The 23,046-nt window shown below is 42.6% G+C and overlaps 2 protein-coding genes across 3 annotated transcripts; one reads left to right on the top strand and one right to left on the bottom strand.

The window, feature by feature from the left end:
• Window positions 1–57: 57 nt before the first annotated feature.
• On the top strand, window positions 58–6,352 carry noxo1a (NADPH oxidase organizer 1a). 2 transcript variants are annotated; one of them, XM_080905738.1, is made up of 9 exons: window positions 58–385; window positions 2,914–3,153; window positions 3,256–3,336; window positions 3,427–3,499; window positions 3,603–3,786; window positions 4,001–4,191; window positions 4,264–4,371; window positions 4,499–4,616; window positions 5,141–6,352. In XM_080905738.1, the coding sequence occupies exons 2-9, from the start codon at window positions 3,088–3,090 to the stop codon at window positions 5,904–5,906; spliced, it is 1,587 nt and encodes a 528-aa protein (XP_080761864.1). In that variant the 5' UTR covers window positions 58–385; window positions 2,914–3,087; the 3' UTR covers window positions 5,907–6,352. The 2 variants fall into 2 exon arrangements, with proteins under 2 accessions (XP_080761864.1, XP_080761865.1); XM_080905739.1 differs by lacking the exon at window positions 2,914–3,153 and having other exon boundaries at window positions 5,141–6,351.
• A 675-nt stretch (window positions 6,353–7,027) lies between these two features.
• On the bottom strand, window positions 7,028–22,892 carry tbl3 (transducin beta like 3). The gene is made up of 23 exons (XM_080905737.1): window positions 22,730–22,892; window positions 22,559–22,610; window positions 22,158–22,253; window positions 20,608–20,655; window positions 20,349–20,490; window positions 20,087–20,171; window positions 19,343–19,513; window positions 19,188–19,263; window positions 18,991–19,087; window positions 16,912–17,126; window positions 16,416–16,557; window positions 15,627–15,685; window positions 15,416–15,522; window positions 15,159–15,291; window positions 13,821–14,060; window positions 13,606–13,676; window positions 12,254–12,410; window positions 10,842–10,900; window positions 9,914–10,017; window positions 9,027–9,098; window positions 8,753–8,911; window positions 8,193–8,286; window positions 7,028–7,793 (listed from the first exon to the last, which is right to left on the bottom strand). The coding sequence occupies exons 1-23, from the start codon at window positions 22,759–22,761 to the stop codon at window positions 7,421–7,423; spliced, it is 2,784 nt and encodes a 927-aa protein (XP_080761863.1). The 5' UTR covers window positions 22,762–22,892; the 3' UTR covers window positions 7,028–7,420.
• Between the last annotated feature and the right edge of the window lie 154 nt (window positions 22,893–23,046).

Here is a 23,046-nt window from a genome sequence, read left to right as displayed (position 1 = left end):
GTTCTTCGTACGTCGCTTACTACATCCAAGATCAAATGACACATCCAAGACCAAACCATCGCGCTAACCGTGAGCGCGCTAATCCGGTTCCCCGAACACACCTGCTGTTGACGATTAGTACAGCTGGACGCAGTAATGTGACATCACTGGGTGTCGTAAAAGGGGCTACGCATCGATAGTAGAAACATTGATCGGCAACCCTCTGATTGGTCGGCGAAAATGTCGACGGAGCGCGCTCGGCTCGGTATTTTTCGGCAGCAGAGCAAGAACTCTTGAGTGAGGGATTTCAGGAGTTTCAGAGTTTAATCAGAACGCAAGGGAACACTGCAAAGGCTGCAAAAGCAAGGAGCGAGGGCTGGCAGGAAGTTGCTGACAAATTAAACTCGTAAGTAATTTAATAATAACAATAATAATGGAGTGGATTTATATAGCGCTTTCCAAGGCACCCAAAGCGCTTTACAATGCCACTATTCAGTCACTCTCACATTCACACACTGGTGGAGGCAGCTACAGTTGTAGCCACAGCTGCCCTGGGGCAGACTGACAGAAGCCAGGCTGCCATATCGCGCCATCGGCCCCTCTGGCCAACACCAGTAGGCGGTAGGGTAGATTTATTATATTACACTATATTATCCAATATTATATTACATTATATTATAATATGTTATATTTTATCCTCTTTCACATTAGAGCCACGACAGGACCCACTAGAACATGGGAACAGGTAAAAGTGAAATATAAGAATATTCTACAGAATGGTAATATTTATCTCTTATATTGCTTGTCGTCTCTTGGAAAGAGACCCTGAAATAATCTGTTTGTTTATAACAGCAACCAAGAAAAGGGCAGAGCAAAAAAAGACAGGTGGTGGTCCTGCACCCCCTCGTCAACAAGTTGGTTAAGTGAATAATACCCTCACGGGAAAATCGATATCTCTCTATGAGCACACTGTCGCGCTGAGTTAAAGGATCCTGTCTATCCTGCAATATACGCTGAATTCTGAGGACTCTCCTTATCAATCTTGCACCTTCCGCAATGGGTGGCTCGCGTATACGGACAGGACATGGCTGCGACAGGCTTCCCAAATCCACCTTCGCTTTTATAGCCGTGGTCTCTCATCTTGATTACACGAAGTAATTTACAATTACTACTCTGAAATATGAATTACATCTGTAATAATCACATACATGTAATAGAATGTTAATAGTTCATTTCCCTTTTTTAGGAAATGACCTGTATGTATCTGTGTGACATCAATAAATGGATCAGGTGCTGCATTGTCTTTAGTTACATTGATGTTATTTATTTATGGTGAAACAGTGGTGGAATATCGCTGTTGCTTTCGTATGAATGACGCGGGCATACCTGCGTGGCCGCGATCTAATCCTGTTTACATAAAGTAAACCTGCTCCCGAGCAGGTTTACGCTTACGGCTCTGTTGCTATGACAGCAAGTCCCGGATGGGCTTCGGGGAACCGAACGATCCAGGATCACGCGAAATCGTCAACAATCTCATCCAGCTAACTCACTTAGCGCGGTACGAAGAACGGGCCCCATCTCAGCCGATATCAATACTGTTGTTTAGCTGTTTGGGCAATAGTCCCACTTTGTAGTCCCTCTAACATGCTGGAAGTGCTGAAAAGTCAAAGTTAGCCATTGTTTGAGTCTCACCTCTGTTTCAGCCTGAACTGAATGAGGAAGTAGTCACTAATGCTAACTCTGTATCACAGTGACCATGAGAAAGCTATTTATCAAGACTTGGTCAAATAAAAGAGTTTTGCATTGTTAAACATTTCACTGGTTTGATCTTCCTTTAGTGTTAAATGCTAAGAGAAAATAAAATATATCTATGTTGAGCTGCTTCAGCTTTTATTTTATTTAATTTTTTTTAAACAACATTTAACCGAATGAAATGGGCAGAGACTAAATGAATATTTTTGCTTTGGGGGTTATCCGCAGGCTGCTGATGACAGTCAAAGAACATAAAAGTCTAGAAAGAAAACAAAAATTGTCACCACGTTGGCCTACGTGCCACAGATCAAAATTCCTCAGAAGACAGGAAGAAATATTTACGGCCCACAGAAGGAAAGAGATGCCATTTCCCCCCCACTAACTTCCTCATCTGGCTTTAACAATGGTGGTTTCTTTCTTAAGAAATTAGTTATGAGTAGTTGTTTGCAGCAATACTTTATGGTCTTTGGTTTTAGACCAACAGCAGGAAATCCAATAATTACTCACACAAAAAAAAAACACTTTCATAGGCGTGCATAATAAATCCATATTTATATATCAGAATCAAAGCTGTATGGATTTAAAAGAAGTGGTGCTCTATATTGTCAGGTATTTTTGTAAATTAATAAAATAAACTAGCAACGCTACCATTACAAACACTAGTTGTTCTTTTCATTACACCACATGTGTCATTTGTGCTACTTCATTATCTTCATGATCATGCAAATTGATCCTCTAATATATAAAAAATATTTTTGATCATTTCTGTGTTTAATTTATTCTACTTTTTTTTCTTCTTGTAAAAAAAAAGTGCTACACAGAACGAAACATCACACAACATATTATCAAACAAAATTAACATTAAGCTTTACATTTGGATTAGACAAAGTCTCCAGGAAATGAATGTGTGTGTGTGTGTGTGTGTGTGTGTGTGTGTGTGTGTGTGTGTGTGTGTGTGTGTGTGTGTGTGTGTGTGTGTGTGTGTGTGTGTGTGTGTGTGTGTGTGTGTGACAAAGAAAGAAAGAGAGAGAAAATCAGGAGTAAATTCTGTTCTTTTTTCAAAAATGAACACTAAAAAAAACAAAAACTGCAGTTTTATATAAATATCAATATAAATTCAACTTTTTTGTGAAAATATATTTTGTGTGATATGCACCAAAGCTAATTTGCAAGAATTTCCAGCATGTACACAACTGCAGATTTTCCCCCTCTGGTTGCCTACGTAAACCAGAGCCACACCTGCTCCGGTGGAGGAAGCATAAATTCACCTGCAGAGCCTCACTGCTTCAGTCACATACCTGGAAAAGGCTGAGCTAGTTTGACTGCAGCTCCCAAGCACCCATCTGTGCTGTCATTATGGAGGCTAAGCAGTATCCCATAAGCATCCATCTAGTTGGAGTACTGCAGAAGGAAAAGACCAAAGTAAGCAGCAAAGGATTTTTCACTTTCCTGGTTCTATGTGTGGGTATTTTTATTAAATAAAATGCGTGCCTCTCCTGAGAAAAGCTGCCTTTTCTTTTCCAGTTTTACAAGACTTCTGTGCTTTGGTCCGACGAGAGCAGTGTTGTGATTTACAGACGTTTTCGAGAATTCATGAATATGCACGTGAGTATAAAACACCTTCTTTCTTTTGTTTTTTCCAAGTTGCACATATCCAGGTAACTTTTGTTTTGTTACTCAAATTATTTCTCACAGAAACAACTGAAGAAAGCATTCCCACCTGCAAACAAGCTGAGAAAATCTGACAGAATTGTCCCCAGATTTCGAGGTATGTTCGGGTCATGTAGACCACACTTGCTGCTTTACAAGAATCGCATGGTTCACTTACAGACCGATGGGATTGTAACTAAAATCGTTCTCTGGGATTTCAGAGGGGAGGGTGAAGCAAAAAAGTCGAGGGAAAGCCCCAACCAAGTCACTGGTGCGCCTGAAATATTTGCAGAAATATTGCAATGCAGTCCTGTCCTGTGACCAGCGAGTGACTCAGTCTGCAGAGCTCATCCAGTTCTTGAACCCTAAAGACCAGGACCTGCAGCCGGACTTTGCCAAAAACGGGTACGGCTAAACATTTATTACACAATAAATGTTTTATAATAGCTTTTAGTTAAAGTTACCCACACAGATCTAATTTAGGGACCGTAACATTTGCAAAATCTTGTATCTGCAGGTTCAATCTTCTGAGTGCACGAGTACATAAATAAATATGTATAATGCAAGATGAATGCATGACTCTGACATTGTGCACGTCTGTGTTGCTCTTCCTCCTCAGCATCATCATCATGCCCCCGGAGGATGAACTCAGAAGCGAAGGACTTCACGCAAACGCCGGTGAAGTGACCCAGCCGTTTATCACAGAAGCATACACGTGTGTCGCCCCGTATGACACCAAAGACTCCAAGAACAAACCTTTGAAAGTAGCCAAGGGTGACAAACTCGATGTGGTCATCAAAGACAAAGGAGGTGAGCCGACAGCTTTCAGTTAACACGGATAACTCAATGTGAGCAGTAAAATGCATGTTTCTGGTGATTCAGGATGGTGGCTGGTGGAGACTGAAGACAGGCGGATGGCCTGGTTTCCTGCACCCTATCTGGAGAGGACAAATGATGATAATGAAGATCATGAGGAGATTCCTGAAAAAGGTACACATAGCTACAGTTTTTCTTGTACCCTTTCTCACGACATTGCACTCTCATTATGTATTTCCTTATTCAGTGAATATCATTCATATTGCAAAGCATTATGTCTAATCCTTCATTCTCTCTCCAGGAGCACTCTACACTGCAGTCAAGAGCTACAAGGCCACCAAAACTGACGAGGTGACCGTAACCATAGGTGCTGTGGTGGAAGTCCTGCAGAAGTCTGAAAATGGCTGGTGGCTCGTCAGGTATTCTAGCCTGGGCTGAAACTTTTATTTCAAGTTATTTTGTTACAGATTCTTGCAAGCCATGAGAGTTGCAGCCACCCAGATCTTTCTCTGTGACTGCCAAAAAGCCAGAAACACAGGTTGGGTCGCATGAACATTAGTACGCAACGATGAACAGCTGATAAAAGAAAAGACAGGCTCAGTGAGTGTCACTGCCCTGTCAACCAATCAGCAGAGGCAACTCAAATGAGATGAATAATCTATTTTAAGCACAGACAGTTAATGACCGATTATGTTTTCATGGTAATTTCCTTTGAAAAAGAAATTTAAATCTCTTCCGAATTTAAAAAAGAATAAATAGAAGAATTTTGTACCATAGCGCAGCCTGATTTAACTGGATTTCTTTCATAACATCGGTTGTCATGGCTTAAAGTTTCACAAAAGGCCTGACACTTGTTATGTAGCCATGTATGTGGAAATAAAAGAACGATGCATGATTTCCAATTTTAAATTACTTTGATTTCTTCATTCTTGTCATCTAACAGATCCAGTGGGAAAATGGGTTACATTCCCACCATGATACTGCAGCCCCACCGCTACCCTCATATTCATAACACTTCCCATCACCTGGATCAGCGCCGCCACACTTCCCTTCTCGTTCCATCCTCGAATATGGAACAGCACTCCCAACTGAGCCTCTCCCAAGGAAGCCTGCTGCAACATCCCCCCGTAAGGTCTTCGTCACCTCTCCTGATCCTGCCGGAGAGTAGGCAGAGGTCTGTGTCTCTTGAGGTTTTGTCTGAACAACCTCATGCACAGCCTGCTGCAAACAGTACCAGTGCTGCTACCGATATCTCCACTTCACCCACCTCTCCCTCTCACCCTCCTCCGCCCGTGATCACGGTGAAGATGGATGGAGAGGACGAAGAACGCGTCCTCTCCAGGAGTCAGACGGAGGATAGTGAGGATAGCTTTATGAGCGACAGCACCGACTTCAGCTTCAGTGACGACTCCAGCTTTAACTCGTCCCTGAACCTGAGCCCCACTGCCAATGATGAATGGCTGCGTCTCAGCCGCACGCCTCCACCGGGGACGAGCAACACCCTCAGCCCAACGAGCGGCCCAGGGGGGAGGCTGATCTCGAGTGTCTCTGATCCCACGCTCTACAAATCACCCAAAATACCCAAGGTGCCACCCAGACCGAGCGCCCAGGAGATCCTCTCCCGGTGTACTTCTGTCACCCGCAAGAATGCAGCAAAAGGTGCTCTGTCACCCAAGCTGAGATCATCAGCCGATAAAGTTCCTGTTTGAAAAGTAAAGCTTTATTTTTGTCACTGTTGAAGTGATAAAAGTACAGAAGAACAACTGTTCTTTTGTTTTAGATGATTAGATGAATATGTGATGGCTCCTGTATCATCACCACTTTGACCAATCGATCATTTAACATGCCTCGTTTTATTTTCCATACTGGAAGCCTTGTGTTGTGCCTTATATGCATATAGTCTGTGTAGATTCCACAAACGATGGCTCTTCTGCTCATTTTGACTGCAGGAAAAGTAAATGTTTGTCTGCATACCAGTGTGTGGAAGTTGTTTAAATTCCTGTTGAAAAACCTTCGCAGCCTATCCCGCCGCCTGCGCGTGCGGATAGTCAACACAGAACACACACTTCATTATCTGATCTGGGTGCACTCGTGTTACTGAGTAGCTGAGAGCAAATAAAAGCATTTTGGGGAACTCAACCTGTTTGTTTTGGCATGTTTCACATCTAAACCTTGTTTCAAACACATGAAGTTAGAAGGAAAATGTTGCAGTTCGGTTTTGAATGTCATAAAATCAGAGGCTTAGAGGACAATCTCGCCCTTGCTTGGGTTTCCTCCAAGAGCGCCGGCTTCACCTGTCATTTAAAAGCATGATAGGTTTACTTCTTGATTCCAAGAGTCAACTAGGGTTAAAACTCTAGTTGAGCTGGTTTATTCAATACTGACATTTCCCATAATGGAACTAATAATACACCTTTAGACATCCTGCTTTTGCTTTCATACCTTCAGCTTGTTTTACACTTTCAGGGGCCTGTGCTGCAAAAACCTGGATGAACCAGGAAGATAAAGCTGTATCTAAACTAAAGGACATTTTTCAGCCGTTTTCCATGCTGAGCATGAATCCTCAAGAACTGCAGTCCTTATCTAAAGCCTGCCAGGAAACCACAACTCGTGCTGGCGCTCACTCACATAGCAGATGGTCTGGTTCTTGTGCATTTTAGGCACTTTATAAAACATGCCTCATTCACCTATTGACACACATTTGTATGAATGTGTGTCAATGGGTGAATTGACACACTTTTTTCTACGCCTGTGCATCAAGTGAATGCCATGGGTTCAAATTTAATTTACTCCCTTTGTAGCTATTTTATTTTAATAAAAATGTGACTCCTTTTAAATCAAACATTGTTTATTTTATTAACATTTTCAGAGAAGACAAAATACTCCACGGTTATATGAGGAAACTGCTGTCTGGGTTACATAAAAGTGTGTTCATTTAGTTGAGCTGGTAGATCAGGACATTGCACTACTGCAGAACAACACAATGGCATGTGGTGAGTGTGAAGATGGTCCAGGTTTCCTCCTCCTGCGCGTCCCCTTTTCCTCTTTTTTGTCTGAAGAAGTCAGGGTCATTAAAATCTGCATGGAGGAGCTGATGCTTTGGCACATGACTTAAAGTCTGTAGAGAAGCCGTCCTAACAAATGTTATCATTTCACATCTGAACTGTCTCCAGCTGCCAATAATCTGAGATAAGAAAACCTATTGTTTCCAAACTGATTCCTGTCAGCTGGCAAAAGTCTGGCACTGTTGAGCCGAAGAAACCGGGAGACCTTTTGTCTTTTTAACTGTCGTTTCCTCCTCCTGGTCTTCCTCTTCAGAGCTCTCCTCGCTCTCAGAGTGGTGCTTGCCGTTAGTTTTGTGGCTTGCTCCGTTTTCCACTCGCCCGTTGTCGGTGGAGGCTTTGTTGGTGGCACTGACATCCTCGAGCTCCTCTTCATCTTCAACACAGGAATCTGGATCTTCGTCTTGTTCACCGTCGCTGTCGTTGCCTTCGTCTCGTCTCTCGTCGCTGCCGCTCTTTTTCTCCTTGTCAATCACAAAGAAAGGCTGAGCCTGTGCCAGAGGTGTCGTATCCATGTCTTCATCTTGGCCCGTACTGGAGAAGATATAACAGCATAAATTAGGCTGACAAACTAAAAATATTTTCATTTAATAACCTCACATAGCTAATTACACAGAGCATGTTTCCAGCTTTGGTTTAAGGCTGCTCCTGCACTACATTTGGAGAGCCAAACGGTCAAATATGCTGTTAAAAGTTGACACCTCATTCATGTCAGCGGTTCTTCATTCTAATTAGATTGGAAAACAAAACAAACACAAACTTAAATCTGATTTTGTGGTGAAATTTTCCTTTAATATAACAATTTGCTTTGAAACCACAAACAAGCAGCACGAGAGTCAATATTAGAAAGGTGCCAGTGTTGTTTCGGAAACACCGGGATTCAGTCAACATTCAGCGCGGTGATTTGTCAAAGCGTTCAGAGCAGAGTCTCACCTGGACGGCGCTCCGGCCACTCTCATTTTCTGCCACATGTAGTTCAAGAACATGGAGGCCTGCAGCAGACGCCCAATCCTCTGCATGTGTCTCTCTGTGGGGAAAATGACCATAAAAAAAAAAAAAAGAAAGTAAAAAGTCTGTTAATTTACAACAGTTATTTTTTCCATGTAGGAGAATTGATTGTACTCATGTATATCATGTTTAATAAACATGGCATAAAGACCAAAACATCCTTTTTTCTATTGTCTATCCAGTTTCTCTAATTAACCACATACTACAATCAAACCCCTGCAGTCTGAACTCTTTACATAACATTGCACACACCTAATTTTCACAGAACGCTACAAGGAAAGGGTCACACTTTCAGTTTTCATTCCTTTAACTCTAGTGTTCTATTCCGTATATGAGACACTTATTTGTACGTTTCTGAGTGTTTCTAAAGTTTAGATCAATCTGTGGCCACTTTGAGTAAATAATCAGAGTAAAAGCTTTTTCTTCTTTTTTGTCTGATGCAGTTTTGGTCTCTGTTCGTCAAAGCACTCGTTCCCCCTCCTAACCTGTGTAAGGAATGAGGCCCTCAAGGTGTGATCGGGCTCCCTGGTACTGCAGCAGCTCTTCGGGGGGCAGGTGTGTGAGGAGCACCTGTAGGACAGCCTGGGCATTCAGGCAGTTCCTGGCGTTGGTGTTCCACACCACACAATAGCGCAGAACTGACTCTGAGTGGATCCAAGAAAACAGAAGAAAGAAATAAGGAAACTTCTGTATCACTGTCTGAAATGACAGGTATTGGTATTGTGTAAAAACACAGTCATTCTCTTTTTAACAGGCTACCTTTTTGATCCTGTCGAAGCTTCAGCAGCGTCTTTTCCAACAGCTCGGAGCTATTCTCTCCTTCACGGATCGCTGGAAGCAACATGGGACAACTAGTCAGAGTCAGCAGACAGTCTGTTCATATAGGGTCTGACACATGGACTCAGCAAACTCTCTCCAGAGTCCATCCATTCAGCTGTGTCGATAGCTCAATGTTTGTCTCACTTACGGCTGTTCTTGGCAATGGCACAGTTTTGTCTGGTGCCATCTGAATGTCATGATTTCTCAAAAAAACAAACTTGCAGCCAGTGACATGAAGACACCTCCAAAGCAAACTGTGAAACACCAACTATGAACCATTTTATTTTTGTCCAACTATCCTGGTGTGTTCAAATTATACTATAAACAGTGGAAGGATTAAACTACCAAACAAACCAAAAAACTCCTTCTGTGGAAGCCAATCAAACATGGTGTGAAAAATGAGCATTGCTGTTACAAAACAGGACATTTTCTTCCATTTCGATGAAATTGCTTTGTACTAACACAAATAAGTAGTGCAGCAAATCCAAAATACTGAGACGTTACAGCTTCAGATTAACAATATGTCACTGCAGTTTTAACTACATGTCACTGAACAAAAGAGAGTGAGCGCAGAAACGAGGTGTGTGTTATTATATGTTCACAGACCCACTGTTTGCCAGAGCTGCATGTGTCAGTGCTCGAGTGACTCAACGTTTAAAACAAAGCAGCCGTACAGAAGAAAAATAACAACATTCCAGGTAACCACAGGTGAAAAGCTAAAGGACAGGCGTAGATGAGCATCTAATTTGGACTTTACATGCACACAGCTAATCAAAGTCAGACACTAAAGACCAAAGTGTGATAGATCCGTGTGACAGAGTCGGTACCTTTGATAACAGTGAGCACGGTGTGAGGCTGGTCCAGTGAGATGGCGAGACCCAAGGCCTTCAGATATTTCTTCCCGTGGAGCAGATTGGACAGCTCTTGCTGCCTTCAGACACAACAAACATACAGGTGTGGGTTCGTAGGCAGAGACACAAACACACACGCACACACCTGTACATACTGCAGGGAATTTGTATCATGATCACTTACTGACAGCCTGTAGGCCTCTTTTTCCCCATCATAACAGAAAAAGTTATTATAGCTCATTGCACAGACTATCCATTTACCGTGGACTCACTAATGGTGGAAACATAGAAACTTTCCTGTCATTTATTTATTTTTCTGTCAATTACTTTGGAGTAATATGAATGGAAATGAGGGTGGGCAGTCTGTATCAATAGGGAACGCTGTAAAACGTAATAAAGAAAGAAAATATAGTTAAAAATGATTGTTTCAGATAGTTGATGAACTGTGGGCCGGAATTTGTGGGAATCATGCAAAGCTACTTTAGCAAGAATAAAAACATGGAGCTGAAATGCACTCTTTAAAAGTGCAAATTAACATTTAATACAGAAATAAATTCTTTATTGTTTCACATACTGCAAACCTAAAGTTTTTTGTGCTTATCAGAACAGCAAAGCACGCACTCCCACACTCATACTTTACTGACAGCTTTGACCTGCGAACCTCCACAGCCAAGCAAATCACAAAAACCATCTGAGGGACTTGCTGACAGGCAGGATGTCAAAACAGATGGAAAAACAAAAGCAGATCATGTCTGAGTGATGTTGAGTGATCCTTTCCACACGCCTAAAAGCAAAACAAAGAGTGTGTCCACCCCTGCAGACGGAGTGGAGAGGAGGATGGATGGTGCAGGTGTGCCTGTTCTACGATAGTAAATCCCTCTTCTTGCTGTCGTGTGCAACTTACTTGAGTATCTGATCTTCCTGTTTCGCCTGCTCCTCTGCCAGCTCTATTTCAGTCACATCCTAGATGTGCACAACAGAGAAAACTGTAGATCTACTGAACACACATTTTTTTTAAAACACAGAAAGGGAAAATAAATTTTAAAAAAGCAAACATTACCACCTAGATAAGATGTGCACTGAATCCCTCTTAAGGGATACTTCAGAAGGTAAACTCCCTACTGTCACAACAACACAGCTACCTGACTGTAGGGCTGCACGATTAATCGTTAGAAAATCGCGATCTCGATTCATACTTATGTGCGATCTCATTTCCAAATGACAACGATTTAATAAAAAAGAAAAAAAAGAAAAAAAGACGACGACGATTGTACCGCATTTTGATCCGGGACGTAATCTGCATGAAAACAAGCGCTCACTCTTCCTGCTCAACAAATGACAAGGGCGGAGCCTTATACCACGTGATACAGAAGCTGTGCCGTGTGACGCTAAAATTAGCAGGGGAAAAACAACGGAGAGCACGTCAGGGATGACGAGAAAGTGACAGGAGAAAATCCGTCCCGGTCAACCACCCAAACATCAATAACGGGAACCTTATACAGCGCTTCCCTATACACGTCGGACTTCCGCAGGCACAAAGAAATTACGGAGGCTATCACGTATCACCTGACCAAAGATATGGCTCCCATCAACACTGTGCAAAACGAGGGATTTAGGAAAATGATCAACACCCTAGACAAACGCTACACAGTGCCGTCCCGCAACTATTTTTCTATTGTTGCACTACCTGCTCTATACACGCAGCGTCGAGCAACGGTGGAGACGGAATTTCAAGCAGTACAACGTTTTGCAGCAACAACAAAACGTGAGACATTTATTGTTTTTATGTTCAGTCTCAACTGTTACGAAGTTGATGTGCAGTTAATAAGTGCAATAAATGTTTATATTGGAAAAGAAAATCGTGAGAGAATCGTGATCTCAATTCTAAGCCAAAAAATCGTCGTGATTCTCATTTTATGCAAAATCGTGCAGCCCTACCTGACTGATCACTTTGTGCAAATGGTGATTAAAAAAAACAACCAAGGAGTGAAGTTAAGTGCCTGCTGAACATGGAAAGTATTTATTAACTGTTAAAAAACCCCAAAACAATTCTTCAAGTTAAAACTTCCTCTCATTGTCCATTTCAATCTTTATTTAACTTTGTGGATTACACCATGAAATCCATTGTATAATTGTGACGCAGTTTTTAGGTTAAGTCATAGAGAAAATAGCAACACTAATGGAAAAACAAGTGAAACTCTTCGTTTTGGTGGTCAGTATTTGTTTAGAAGACTGACTGCTAAGTGTTTAAGGCCAAAGTTACCTTCCCTTCTTATTCCCTATCCAGCTGGAGGCTAGCAGCCGAATGCTACTTACCGACCACACGGTGATGTTAGAGTCTGCTGAGCCAGTAACCATCTTGTCATCCTTGCGACTGGCGTGGAGACCCCACACTTTGTCCTGGTGGGCATCCAGTGTCTTCACACACTCATTGGTCTTGATGGTCCACAGCTTCACTAAACCATCGGAGCCACTATGGAAAACAATTATTAATTACTGTGTGGAAACCAGACACAGCGTGAAAAACTGACATAGCTACCATTATGTCATTTGTTGGGTTTCCACAGTCATGCTTTGAAGCCTTGAAATGAGCATATCCGCTGTTGCCACAGTCAGACCACGGATCAGGATACGTCTGACTGTGAAACCACTGTCTAATGATTTGTTGATTACAAGTCATTCACCAATGTATTTATAATATGTGATCCTCCTTTATGAAACAATGTGATCCTCCTTTATGAAACATAGTATGACCAAGATTTAAGAGACAAGCTAGATTTTTTTTTTAATAATCAATATGACCCAAAACATGTGAGCGAACCCACCAGACCTGATGTTACTGATTTACAGTCCAGTTCTCGTGTAATTTGGCATACGTTGTCATTTTCTCCCCGTTTCCCTTCCTTAAAAACAGCTTCTTGACACTCTACCCTTCCACTGACCATTTCTGATGAGACTTCAGTGAACAGTAGTTGGATCAACAGAAAGGCCAGTGCATCTCACAGATCCCGTCTCCCATATTTGCTGAATTTTTCCCTCCCCTCATCGACCTGACTTTCAGATACTGCAAACCTGCTGTAGATAGATTCTTCTGTCCTCCACTTATTTCCTCACTTTTTTAAGGACTCACTGCAAATCACAGCAACTTTTTTAGCTCATAGCACTTTGGAAATAAACTTGTTGGTGCAAAAGCACTTTTTTTTTTTTTTTTTTTTTTAAACGTGGTATTATATTGGTTCTCTATTATCTATTGGATATAATTATGAGTTAGGTGTCGTTTTATGCTTGAATTATTCATTAGGTCAGTGTACCTGTACTCTATTCTGATTTCTTGTACTCTTGCAAACAACAGGGAACAATAAAGATGGAAACAAAGATACAATTAATGGTTCCCATAATTTTCTCAATCTCTGCCATCTATAAACACCAAACCTCTGAAAGATATTTCTCACTGAGACACAGACAAGCCTCTTGACCTTTCAGCTTTGGTTTTAAATTACAGGGTTTGTTTCATTGTCTTACTATAAATGAGGAAGCTTTGCAAACTACGACAGATTCATATCTGAAATAAGATGAGAAACAAAGCCATGATTTTTAAAGTCTGGATTGGGCATTCACATCGATCCGCAGCGTGGGCGTGTATTTGGTTTCGTGTTCGGTGCGTTTACCTGGTGAGCAGCTGAGTGCCTCGGCTCACAAAGATGACCTTAAGAACCGATGCATCGTGGCCCTCAAATGTCTTTAAAAAAGTAGTAAGAACAGGGGGAGAAACAATGAAGCAATATAGCTACAAATTAGACCTCACTAATGTCTGAACATGATTACTTTTATGCAACACCATAAGACTGCTGTGATTCTGACACGTGGACAGTAAATGTCCCACCTTGAGGCAGCTGAAGTCTTGCAGGCTCCACAGCTTGGCTGTGCCGTCTGCAGAGGTGGTGGCCAGCACTTGGTCCACAGGAGAGAAGCAAACGGCCCAGACGCCACGACGGTGGCCCCGAAACACCCCCAGCAGGCTCACTGTTCCCTCCCCCGTCAAGGACCACAGCTTGGCTGTGCGATCCTGGGAACCTGAAGCCAGCAGCTTGTCATTGGGTGATACGGCAACACTGTTTACATCCTGGAGACATGACGTGGAAGGTAGAGGAGAAAAGGACCAGACGTTTTAACAAAACTGATGCGCTTCCTATAAATGAAGGTTTGAATGAGTACATGTATTTTTTTTTTAAAGACTGAAGTAATAACTGAATTGGGATCAACTAATGTGATAAAGTTTCCAAAGAAATTCATGATCTCCACTCCTGTTGCCACACTGCCTGCAGTTCCACCTTACTCTTGAGTAACCAATATCCTACTTCGGTTTAACCTGGTATAAAGAAATACGCATAGCACACTATTAACTGACTTTTAATTGCTCTATTATGCTGCCAAGTAAGATGAGGGCAGGTGTAGCAGGAAAGATTACTTTCCAGCATCGTCCTGGAAATCAGATCCACGATCAGATTTTTCTGCATTTCCTTATCAGAAGAGGCCAACTAGCTTAAAGCTGTTTACATAACTGGTGGCTGACTCACACATCTGTGTGTCTTATTATACACAACATCTGTGGAGTTATTTAAAAAAGAAGCATCATAATCTAAATTCTTCTTGTTTTAAATTATATTTAAATAACAGTTACTGACTCGCAGTCATATGGCTCCTCTAACCTTCCTGAGTCAGGTGTTTTGCAGAATATGAAGATGCCACAGTGAAGCCTTTAAACAAAAAGAATTCAAGGGATGAGTGGGTAAGTGGGTAAATAAGACATATTTACCCATTAGTCTAATACAGAGAGATGGCCAGTCTTTACTCATGTTTTCTTGGCTTCCTGCAACTATGAATGCTTGTTATAAGTCACAGTAATTGACCAAGTCAAAATGTTGAGTGACTAAAGTTAAATTGTACTTCTCAGGGAACCAGACAAATGAAATTTTATTTTGGGCAGTCAGCAAACCCTTCAAGCATTTTTTTATAAATCAGATTTGACTGGTGATTCTTTACATGTGGTTTTTATATCCTAGAGACCACTGATTATGACTCTCTCCTTAATTTATTTAGACCTAAGCTGTTCCCAAGATGGCAGCTACACGGTGACCGTGAACCTGTCCTGCAACTTTAATGTGCTGGACAAAATGGACAAGATCTTCTTGGACTGTGACCAGAACGTTCTGCCTTGTACCTTATCATGTGCTTTCTCTGTGGCGCGGGCAGTTAGCTGATGGATGCCTCCTTCTGCAGAGCAGTCTGCAGGTAGATCCCACACCTTCACGGTACAGTCCTGACTACCAGTCGCAACGAATGATGCCTTCATCCTAGGCACAAGCACAAAGACAAGGGCAGATGCACATACAGTCATTTCCCCCTTCAATTTGTATCTGTGTTGTCACGTGTGTAAAGAAAACCAGCTTATTAGACGGCTTGCAGGCAGAGTGTTACCTGGAGCAGGAGATGGAGCCCACAGCGTTGGTGTGGCCGGAGCCCTGGGCCACACATCGCACCTGACCACTGTCACTGTCCATATGCCACACACGCACTGACCTGTCCTACAGATGCAATATACAAATGTTACTGCTGACCTAATAAAGGGGGGATAGCAGCTTTTGGTCACATATAATATATAATTCTTCGTTCTTTCTTTTAACCGTACCTTTGCACAACTTGCAAAGAGAGATCCTTTTTTGAACACATCCAGTGTGAGGACCGTATCTGAAAAAGATAAGCAGATAAAAAAAATAAGCAGAGATAAAAATCTACCAACCTGCTCAGCAAGTCCCAAAGCTGAGACAACCACATTGTGTCACCTCTGAATTCTTGCGCAAAAACTTGGCAGGAACTTCATTTCTGTTCTTCCAACCTTACTTTAAAAACAGCTGTCCTTAGACTTTTACTTTCTTTTTATTATTAGATTTTGTGCTATACTACATTACGTACATTGTAAGTCTGTTGCAGTTACATCCCCTACAAATAACTATGATGACTTGTTGGCATATGGCAGAGATGTTAAACATAACTGAGTCCTACAGTTGAAATTACAATTATTTATCCTATAATAAGATATCTCAGGAATTAAATGTTTAGTTAAACTTAATTTACATTGAGAGAAAGAGCCGTTTCACTACTCAGGCCCACTCATTGTGGGCTATATGTGGCCCATCATGTAAAATGAGTTTGACATCCCTGCTTTAGTGCTTCTCTAATTCCATGTGGTTGCTGCAGCCTATCACAGGCTGCATCCTAAGCAGGTCATCAGCCAATCAAAGGCTCAACACAGAGACCGACAGCTGCACACTCACAATCAAACCTACAGCCAATTTAGAAACCCCATTTAAACTGACATGCATGTCTCTGGACTGTAGTTTGCTGTACATGAACACACATACTGTAGGTGTTTCCACATGTAAGCATACACACACACTGCCCTCTGCTGGCGACTCACCTGTGTGTCCATAGAGGATCTGGCAGCTGTTGGTGAGCAGCTCAAAAACCTTCAGCTGGCAGCTGTTGGTGGCCACCACGATGTGACTGTCACCTTTTCCCAGAAACTTCACGTCCAGCACCTCGTCACTGTAGCCCACAAACTGAAGCGGGAGGGTGAATAGAGCAACCGAGGAGAGAGTGACCGTTAATTCTAATACGCAGATACACAGAACAGCAAAAAATAGAAACATAGTGAACCTTCTGAGATGATACCAATGTTTAAAATAACAATTACATAGCTGGTGATGATATATTTTATTATTTTTGTAAGATTTTTTTTTACTTCTCTCTTTCTGTGTACCAGGGAAACAAACAATTCCATAAAAAATGATTTATTTTTAATGTGTATGTAAAAGTAAGAAAAAGAAACAACTAACAGATGTTTGAAGCTGTAGTGTGATGTCATGTAAGTATTGGACCTAAGCAGTCCACTAAGACGTGACCCCAGTACCCACTTGCTGCTGTGTGGTGAGAGCAGGCAGCTGATACAGCAGTATGTTGTGCTCTGCAGTGACTGTGGCCAGTCTAGCTGAGGCGGGCAGGTGAAACAGGTATGTCAGACTGCGGGGGTTGTCGTTCTCATCCTCCTCAGAGGCAGAGGGGAGGGTGGAGGGAAGGGTCTGCGTGTAGACACAACGTGCCGTGCTGGCCTCCCACACCCTTAATACACCTAGGAGAAAGAAAGGAGAGAAGATGAGTGACACAGAGGAGATAAAGGACATTTATATAAATATTTGAGGTACCGTATTTTCATGACCATAAGGCGCACTTAAAAGTCTTAGATTTTCTTCAAAAAGTGCGGCGCGCCCTATAGCGCAGTGCGCCCTATGTGTTGTAAGGAGGACGTAGTAGAGAACACCATGAGAACGTTAAAGGGTGAAGTGTGGGCGTTGATCGTATATACCGGGACAATCACACATACCTGTATAAAAGAACAGGTATGTGCATTATGTGGAACATCGTTGTTTTAACAACCCTGAAAATGGCAAAGAGACACGCTTACGAAGCACAGTTTAAACTGAAGGCCATCAGCTACGCGGAGGAACATGGAAATCGAGCAGCGGCGAGAGAATTTAAGATTAACGAATCGATGGTTCGCAAATGGAGGAAGCTGGAAAACAAGCTCCGGCAGGTCAAGAAAACGCAGCTGAGTTTCCGCGGACATAAGGCGAGGTGGCCCGAGTTGGAGGAAAGACTCGAGCGGTGGATCATCGAGCAAAGAGCGAGCGGGAGAAGCGTTTCGACGGTCACCATTCGGCTAAAAGCAGTTTCACTAGCTGAAGAGATGAACATTGAACATTTCCAAGGAGGTCCGTCTTGGTGCTTTCGTTTTATGAAACGGTGCCATTTTTCCATCCGGACCAGGACTACGGTAGCGCAGCAACTTCCAGCGGATTATAAGGAAAAGCTGGCCATCTTCCGCTCCTACTGCAGCAAACACATCGCCGACAAAAACATCCAGCCCAGCCACATCACTAACATGGACGAGGTGCCGCTCACTTTCGACATCCCGGTGAGTCACACTGTGGAGAAGAAGGGGACCAGCACGGTAGCGATACGCACAACGGGGTATGAAAAGTCTTCTTTTACTGTTGTGCTTGGCTGCCATGCTAATGGACAGAAACTGCCGCCTATGGTGATTTTTAAGCGAAAGACTTTGCCTAAAGAGAAGTTTCCAGCAGGAATCATCATTAAGGCAAATGAAAAGGGCTGGATGGATGAGGAAATGATGAAAGAGTGGCTGAGGGAGGTGTACGTAAGGAGACCAGGTGGTTTTTTCCACGCATCACCATCGCTCTTAATCTGTGACTCTATGCGTGCCCATCTCACAGCCGATGTGAAAAAACTTGTGAAGCAAATGAACTGTGAGCTTGCTGTCATTCCGGGAGGCCTGACAAAGGAACTCCAACCGCTGGACATCGGTGTGAACCGCCCGTTCAAAGTAAGGCTGCGAGCGGCCTGGGAGCGATGGATGACCGGTGGAGACCACAGTTTCACTAAGAGTGGAAGGCAGCGCCGGGCGAGTTACGCCACAATTTGCCAATGGATTGTAGATGACATGTCTGCTGGCACTGTTGTTCGAGCTTTCGCAAAAGCCGGCATCATTTCCGAGGAGCCGCACGGCACGGAAAGTGACTCTGACGGTGAAGAAAGTGAACCTGGCATGTTTGATGGAGATTTAGCGCAGCTGTTCAATTCAGACACAGAGGATGAGGACTTCGATGGGTTTGATTGATGATAAAAATGTGAGTACCAAACTTTGTTTTGCTCCTGCTTTATTTTTAAATACGCACACTTGTATGCTTGTGTGTTGTTGATGATGACGATTACCGGCAATAGAAATGTGAGTAAGGTACCGAATTCAGGTTTGCTCCCGCTTTATTTTTAAATACGCATACGGTACTTGTATGCGCCCTATGGTCCAGTGCGCCTTATGTGTGTGTTAAATACAGTAAGGGCACACATAACTGAGACTGCGCCTTTTAGCACAGTGCGCCTTATGGTCGTGAAAATACGGTATTTAGCAGCCAGACCTTTGCTTCCAGCTGTGATGAAATGCAAGTCCTTGCTCTTTACTCTGATCTCAGCCAAGTCTGTACTTCCAGGAAGAATTACAACACCCTCCACAGCCTGTAAGATCACATACACACAAATAAAGCTCCAGTTTTCTCCCCAAATGAAGAGCACAAAATGTATTTAAGTTAAAATGAATCTAAATTGACGAGCTTACCTCATAGACTGGAACAGTTCTCTTGGCTTTGCGAGTTTTCAGGTCCCAAACTGTGCAGATCTTGTCTCTGCCAGAACTGAAAGAGCACAGGACTTTAACACACAGCGCTACACAAACAAAAAGGAGTCTGAGGTTGATTTAAAATATCACAGTACCTGACCATGGCGTTACCATCGGGACTGAAGCTGAGAGATGTCACAGCACTGTAGTGGCTCTGCAGGACACACACACACTGGCTGGAGCGCAGGTCCCATATCCGGATGCCACAGTCCAAAGAGGAGGAGAAAAGCTGCAGCAGGTCGGTATTTGGGTGGAACTGGACCAAACTGCACAAAGACACAAAATATTTCCTTTGTTTCTAGTTTCTTCATATTATTGTTAAATCCTGCTACATATGAGCATTTGTAAAAAATACTGGCAGCCACCAGTGCTACCTCTCAACCTCCTGGTAGATAAACCCATTGGTATCAATTTGAAACTTCCACATTGCCTCTTTTAAGTTATCACATTAAAATAATTGTGAGTCCAGTTCATGAGAGAAGGAAGAGCTGAGTGGAAGACTGACAGATGGACTGGTGCGGCAATAGTATCCATCACAGACACTGTACCAATCTGCTGTGTAAAAGAGTGCACTGAGTATAAAAGCCAGTTGAGGTGGTTTGGGCAACTGATCAGGATGGCATTTCCAATCCAGATGAGAAATGTCATCTCTCCAGCATGTCCTGGGCATGTCCTACTGGGAAGAAGGAGGCCCTGAGACAGGCCCAGGACATGCTGGCTTGGAAGCGCCTTTGTACCTGTTTAGTTTCCTGCCCCTGCAGCCCAGACCCAGATAAGCAGCAGAAAAATGGTATGATATACGAATATACATCATTTTAAGATGAGAGCCTGAGACTTACTGTACAACACCAGATGACCCTTTCAGGTTATGAGTGCAATACTGCTTCACCACATCCCAAAGTTTTATTGTGCCATCACAGCCACCTGCAGGTAAATAAATAGAAACAATATATATATATGTACACACACACACACACACACACACACACACACACACACACACACACACACACACACACACACACACACACACACACACACACACACACAGCAGATATCAGGGAGAAGCTTTTCTTTTTAATAAATCATGTGGTAGCTGACCTGTGGCTAGGAGAGTAGAGGTGGAGTCAAAGGTCATACTAGCTACGGGAACAGTGTGAATAGCCCTCCAGGACCGAGTGCAGTTAGCCTGCCTCCAATCCCACTGCTTAAGCAGCAGCGCCCGGCTGGTTGTTACCAGCATCTGTGGAGAGACACGAAGCAAAGACCAACTGAGTCCTGTTGTACAGGGTGACAGCTGAAAATACTGAAAACACAAATGTGACTGATCTAATGAGAAGTGACTCAGGCATTTCTGTACCTCATCATCACAGCTGAGAGCAAATGACGTGATGTCCTCTTGATCATCCTACCGGAGAAAAAACAACAACAAAATATTCAGACAGGAAACATGGAAGTACATTTTATTCACAAAAAGAAAGAAGACTGATAAATCACCAATGGCAATAGTTAGAATGAGGTTGTTGATATAAAGACAGTAAAGATGCAGTAGCCAAGGTTTCTGTGAGACAAAGGCTCATCACAGCAGGCAGTGCTGTTTAATTTGGCAGATCATTTGGGCTAGATGCCCTTCATGATGTAACCCCAAAGCAATTTGGATCTCTTTCCAAGATGAAACTAGAGATTTTTCAATTGTTAGATGTGCATGAGAATGCAGATTCACTGTAAACATACTAGAGCAGATGTTTATGAAGGTTTATGAGATGTTTTACACGTCCAGCAGGGATGGAGCAATGAGGATCCGCTTTGTGGTTTCTCACAAAATCGCAAAAAAAACAAAACAAAAAAACCCCCAAAACACAGTATCTCATTCTCTGACTGGGAGTTTATGAAAGAGTGTTTGGTGCACTGCTGTGCTAATATGCGCTGAGATAAAAAGAAGCATTTGAGATCCCTCTTGTTACAGTTTACCTGGAGAGGTAAACTGTAACAAGAGGGATTGAGGACACTGAGGAAAATCTTAATTTTTCGGTTAAAAAGGTAAGCGGACAATTTGGACTTTATCTCTTTGGCTCTGATCGAGAGCTGGGATGTCTGCGACACAACCTGGTTAGTCTTCTTTGTATATTACAGAGCAGCAAGGCACTAAGACAGGGAGTGATTTCTTCATGGAGGTAACTGCACACATAGGGTGTTTCTGCCATGGGACAAACTGGCAGGCATTACAACCGATGGCTATCTAAATGTGACAGGAACAATGACAGGTGAAGGAAAAGAGTGACTGAAATTGGTATTTTCCCACTGAATCAGACACCAGGAGGTGTTGTATAAGTCACAGCTACAAATTAACCATGTTGTAGATATAACTAAAATAGTTAACTTCCCCAAAGCAAAAGAGCTGAATCACACTGTGAACAAAAACTCTGAATGATGGAAGTTTAACAAATCCAGATGATGTTCTGTCTGCTGAGATCACCTGTCTGCTGCTCTTCACATTTCAACCTTGGACACAGAACTTGACTGTAATGCACTTGTTCAAGTCCAAAACAGAACTAGATTTCCATCACTCAACAAGAAATCAACAAATGCAGATGAAGTTATTAAACTACAGCTGCAAGTTTAAAGTCTTTTAAATGTTGAACAAACATGCACATTTTGTTCACAGCCATCTCTGGGGATGTTGAATAAACAGTGAAAAAATGTCTGTGCTTTTAGTTAACCTAATTCTCATCATTATTGCCCCGTTGTAACATCTACTTTTACTGGGAGCAGTTTATACAAAATGAAAGAAATGCCAAGCTGAAGTCAGTTCAACTTTTTTGGCGCAGCCCTCCACAAGAGACACAGGTTCTCATGTGGCCCTCTGGTAAAAATAAACTGCCCACCCCTGATGTTAGATGCTGAACTCACATGCTCAACACAGTGAATGATCTTCCCAGTGCTGATCTCCAAAACATTGACTCGAGAGCCACAGGTGCAAAAGATGTATTTCTCATCTTTGCTGATCTGGAAAAAAAGGGGAGAGGTCAGATTTAAGGTAATCTTGGTTATTGTCATACAGACTTAAAACAGATGTGTGAGACTCTGAAAACATCTGTTTGTCATGATTATCAAGAAACAAAGTCAGGACTTTCTTGATTTTGCTGCACTTCCTGTATACCTTGTGCAATTCGCTCAACTTTATACCAGCGCATTGTTACAAAAGTGTCTAAAGTGTCACAAAAGACATTAATAGAAGCTTCACACACAGAGACACACACACACACACACACACACACACACACACACACACATCAAAGCCGAGCACCCACCTGCACTTTCCCCCCTTTGTAAAATGGCTCGATCTTGCTGGAAACAGCATAACTGTAAAGGAACAAGAAAACGGCAACAGTGGATTCAACAACTTCATATAACACCTTAGCCTAGCTCGTGTTAGCTTGCTACATGATCTCCAGCTCACACGTGCAGAAAGTAAAACTCACTTGGTTTTGAACTGAAGGTTGGTATTTGCCATCTTGCCCGTGAGAAATGGCCCAAAAAAGAAGTGATGTAGAGAGTACAGGCGGCGTATACTACTTATTTCTCATGTCACACGTTGGCTACAGTCAACACCGCCATCCATCCCGCATGTTGACGGCAGGGTCGCACACGTTGCACGTCATCTGAGCGCACGGCGCGGTGATTGGTCAGACTTCTGTTGTCAACAAATGAACGCACAAACACCAAACTGGTGGTTTTTAAACTTTTAATTTTGACAGTAAACTTTATATAAAGCAAGGGAAAATAATCAGATCTATAT

This window comes from Rhamphochromis sp. 'chilingali' (genome assembly GCF_963969265.1).
Source record: "Rhamphochromis sp. 'chilingali' genome assembly, chromosome: 15".
Taxonomy (NCBI): Eukaryota; Metazoa; Chordata; class Actinopteri; order Cichliformes; family Cichlidae; genus Rhamphochromis; species Rhamphochromis sp. 'chilingali'.
Note: the sequence above shows the minus strand (reverse complement) of the source record. Positions and strands in the feature narration are given on the sequence as shown.

What these genes read in the sequence shown, in the direction of transcription:
- noxo1a (XM_080905738.1), top strand. Translation starts at nt 3,088, where the DNA reads ATGGAGGCTAAGCAGTATCCCATAAGCATCCATCTAGTTGGAGTACTG. An exon ending in TGCAGAAGGAAAAGACCAAA is followed by an intron (nt 3,154 to 3,255) that starts GTAAGCAGCAAA and finishes TTTCTTTTCCAG; the next exon opens with TTTTACAAGACTTCTGTGCT. An exon ending in AATGGCTGGTGGCTCGTCAG is followed by an intron (nt 4,617 to 5,140) that starts GTATTCTAGCCT and finishes GTCATCTAACAG; the next exon opens with ATCCAGTGGGAAAATGGGTT.
- tbl3 (XM_080905737.1), bottom strand. Translation starts at nt 22,761, where the DNA reads ATGGCAAATACCAACCTTCAGTTCAAAACCAA. An exon ending in CTCTACTCTCCTAGCCACAG is followed by an intron (nt 20,172 to 20,348) that starts GTCAGCTACCAC and finishes ATTTACCTGCAG; the next exon opens with GTGGCTGTGATGGCACAATA. An exon ending in GTGGCCGGAGCGCCGTCCAG is followed by an intron (nt 7,794 to 8,192) that starts GTGAGACTCTGC and finishes TATCTTCTCCAG; the next exon opens with TACGGGCCAAGATGAAGACA.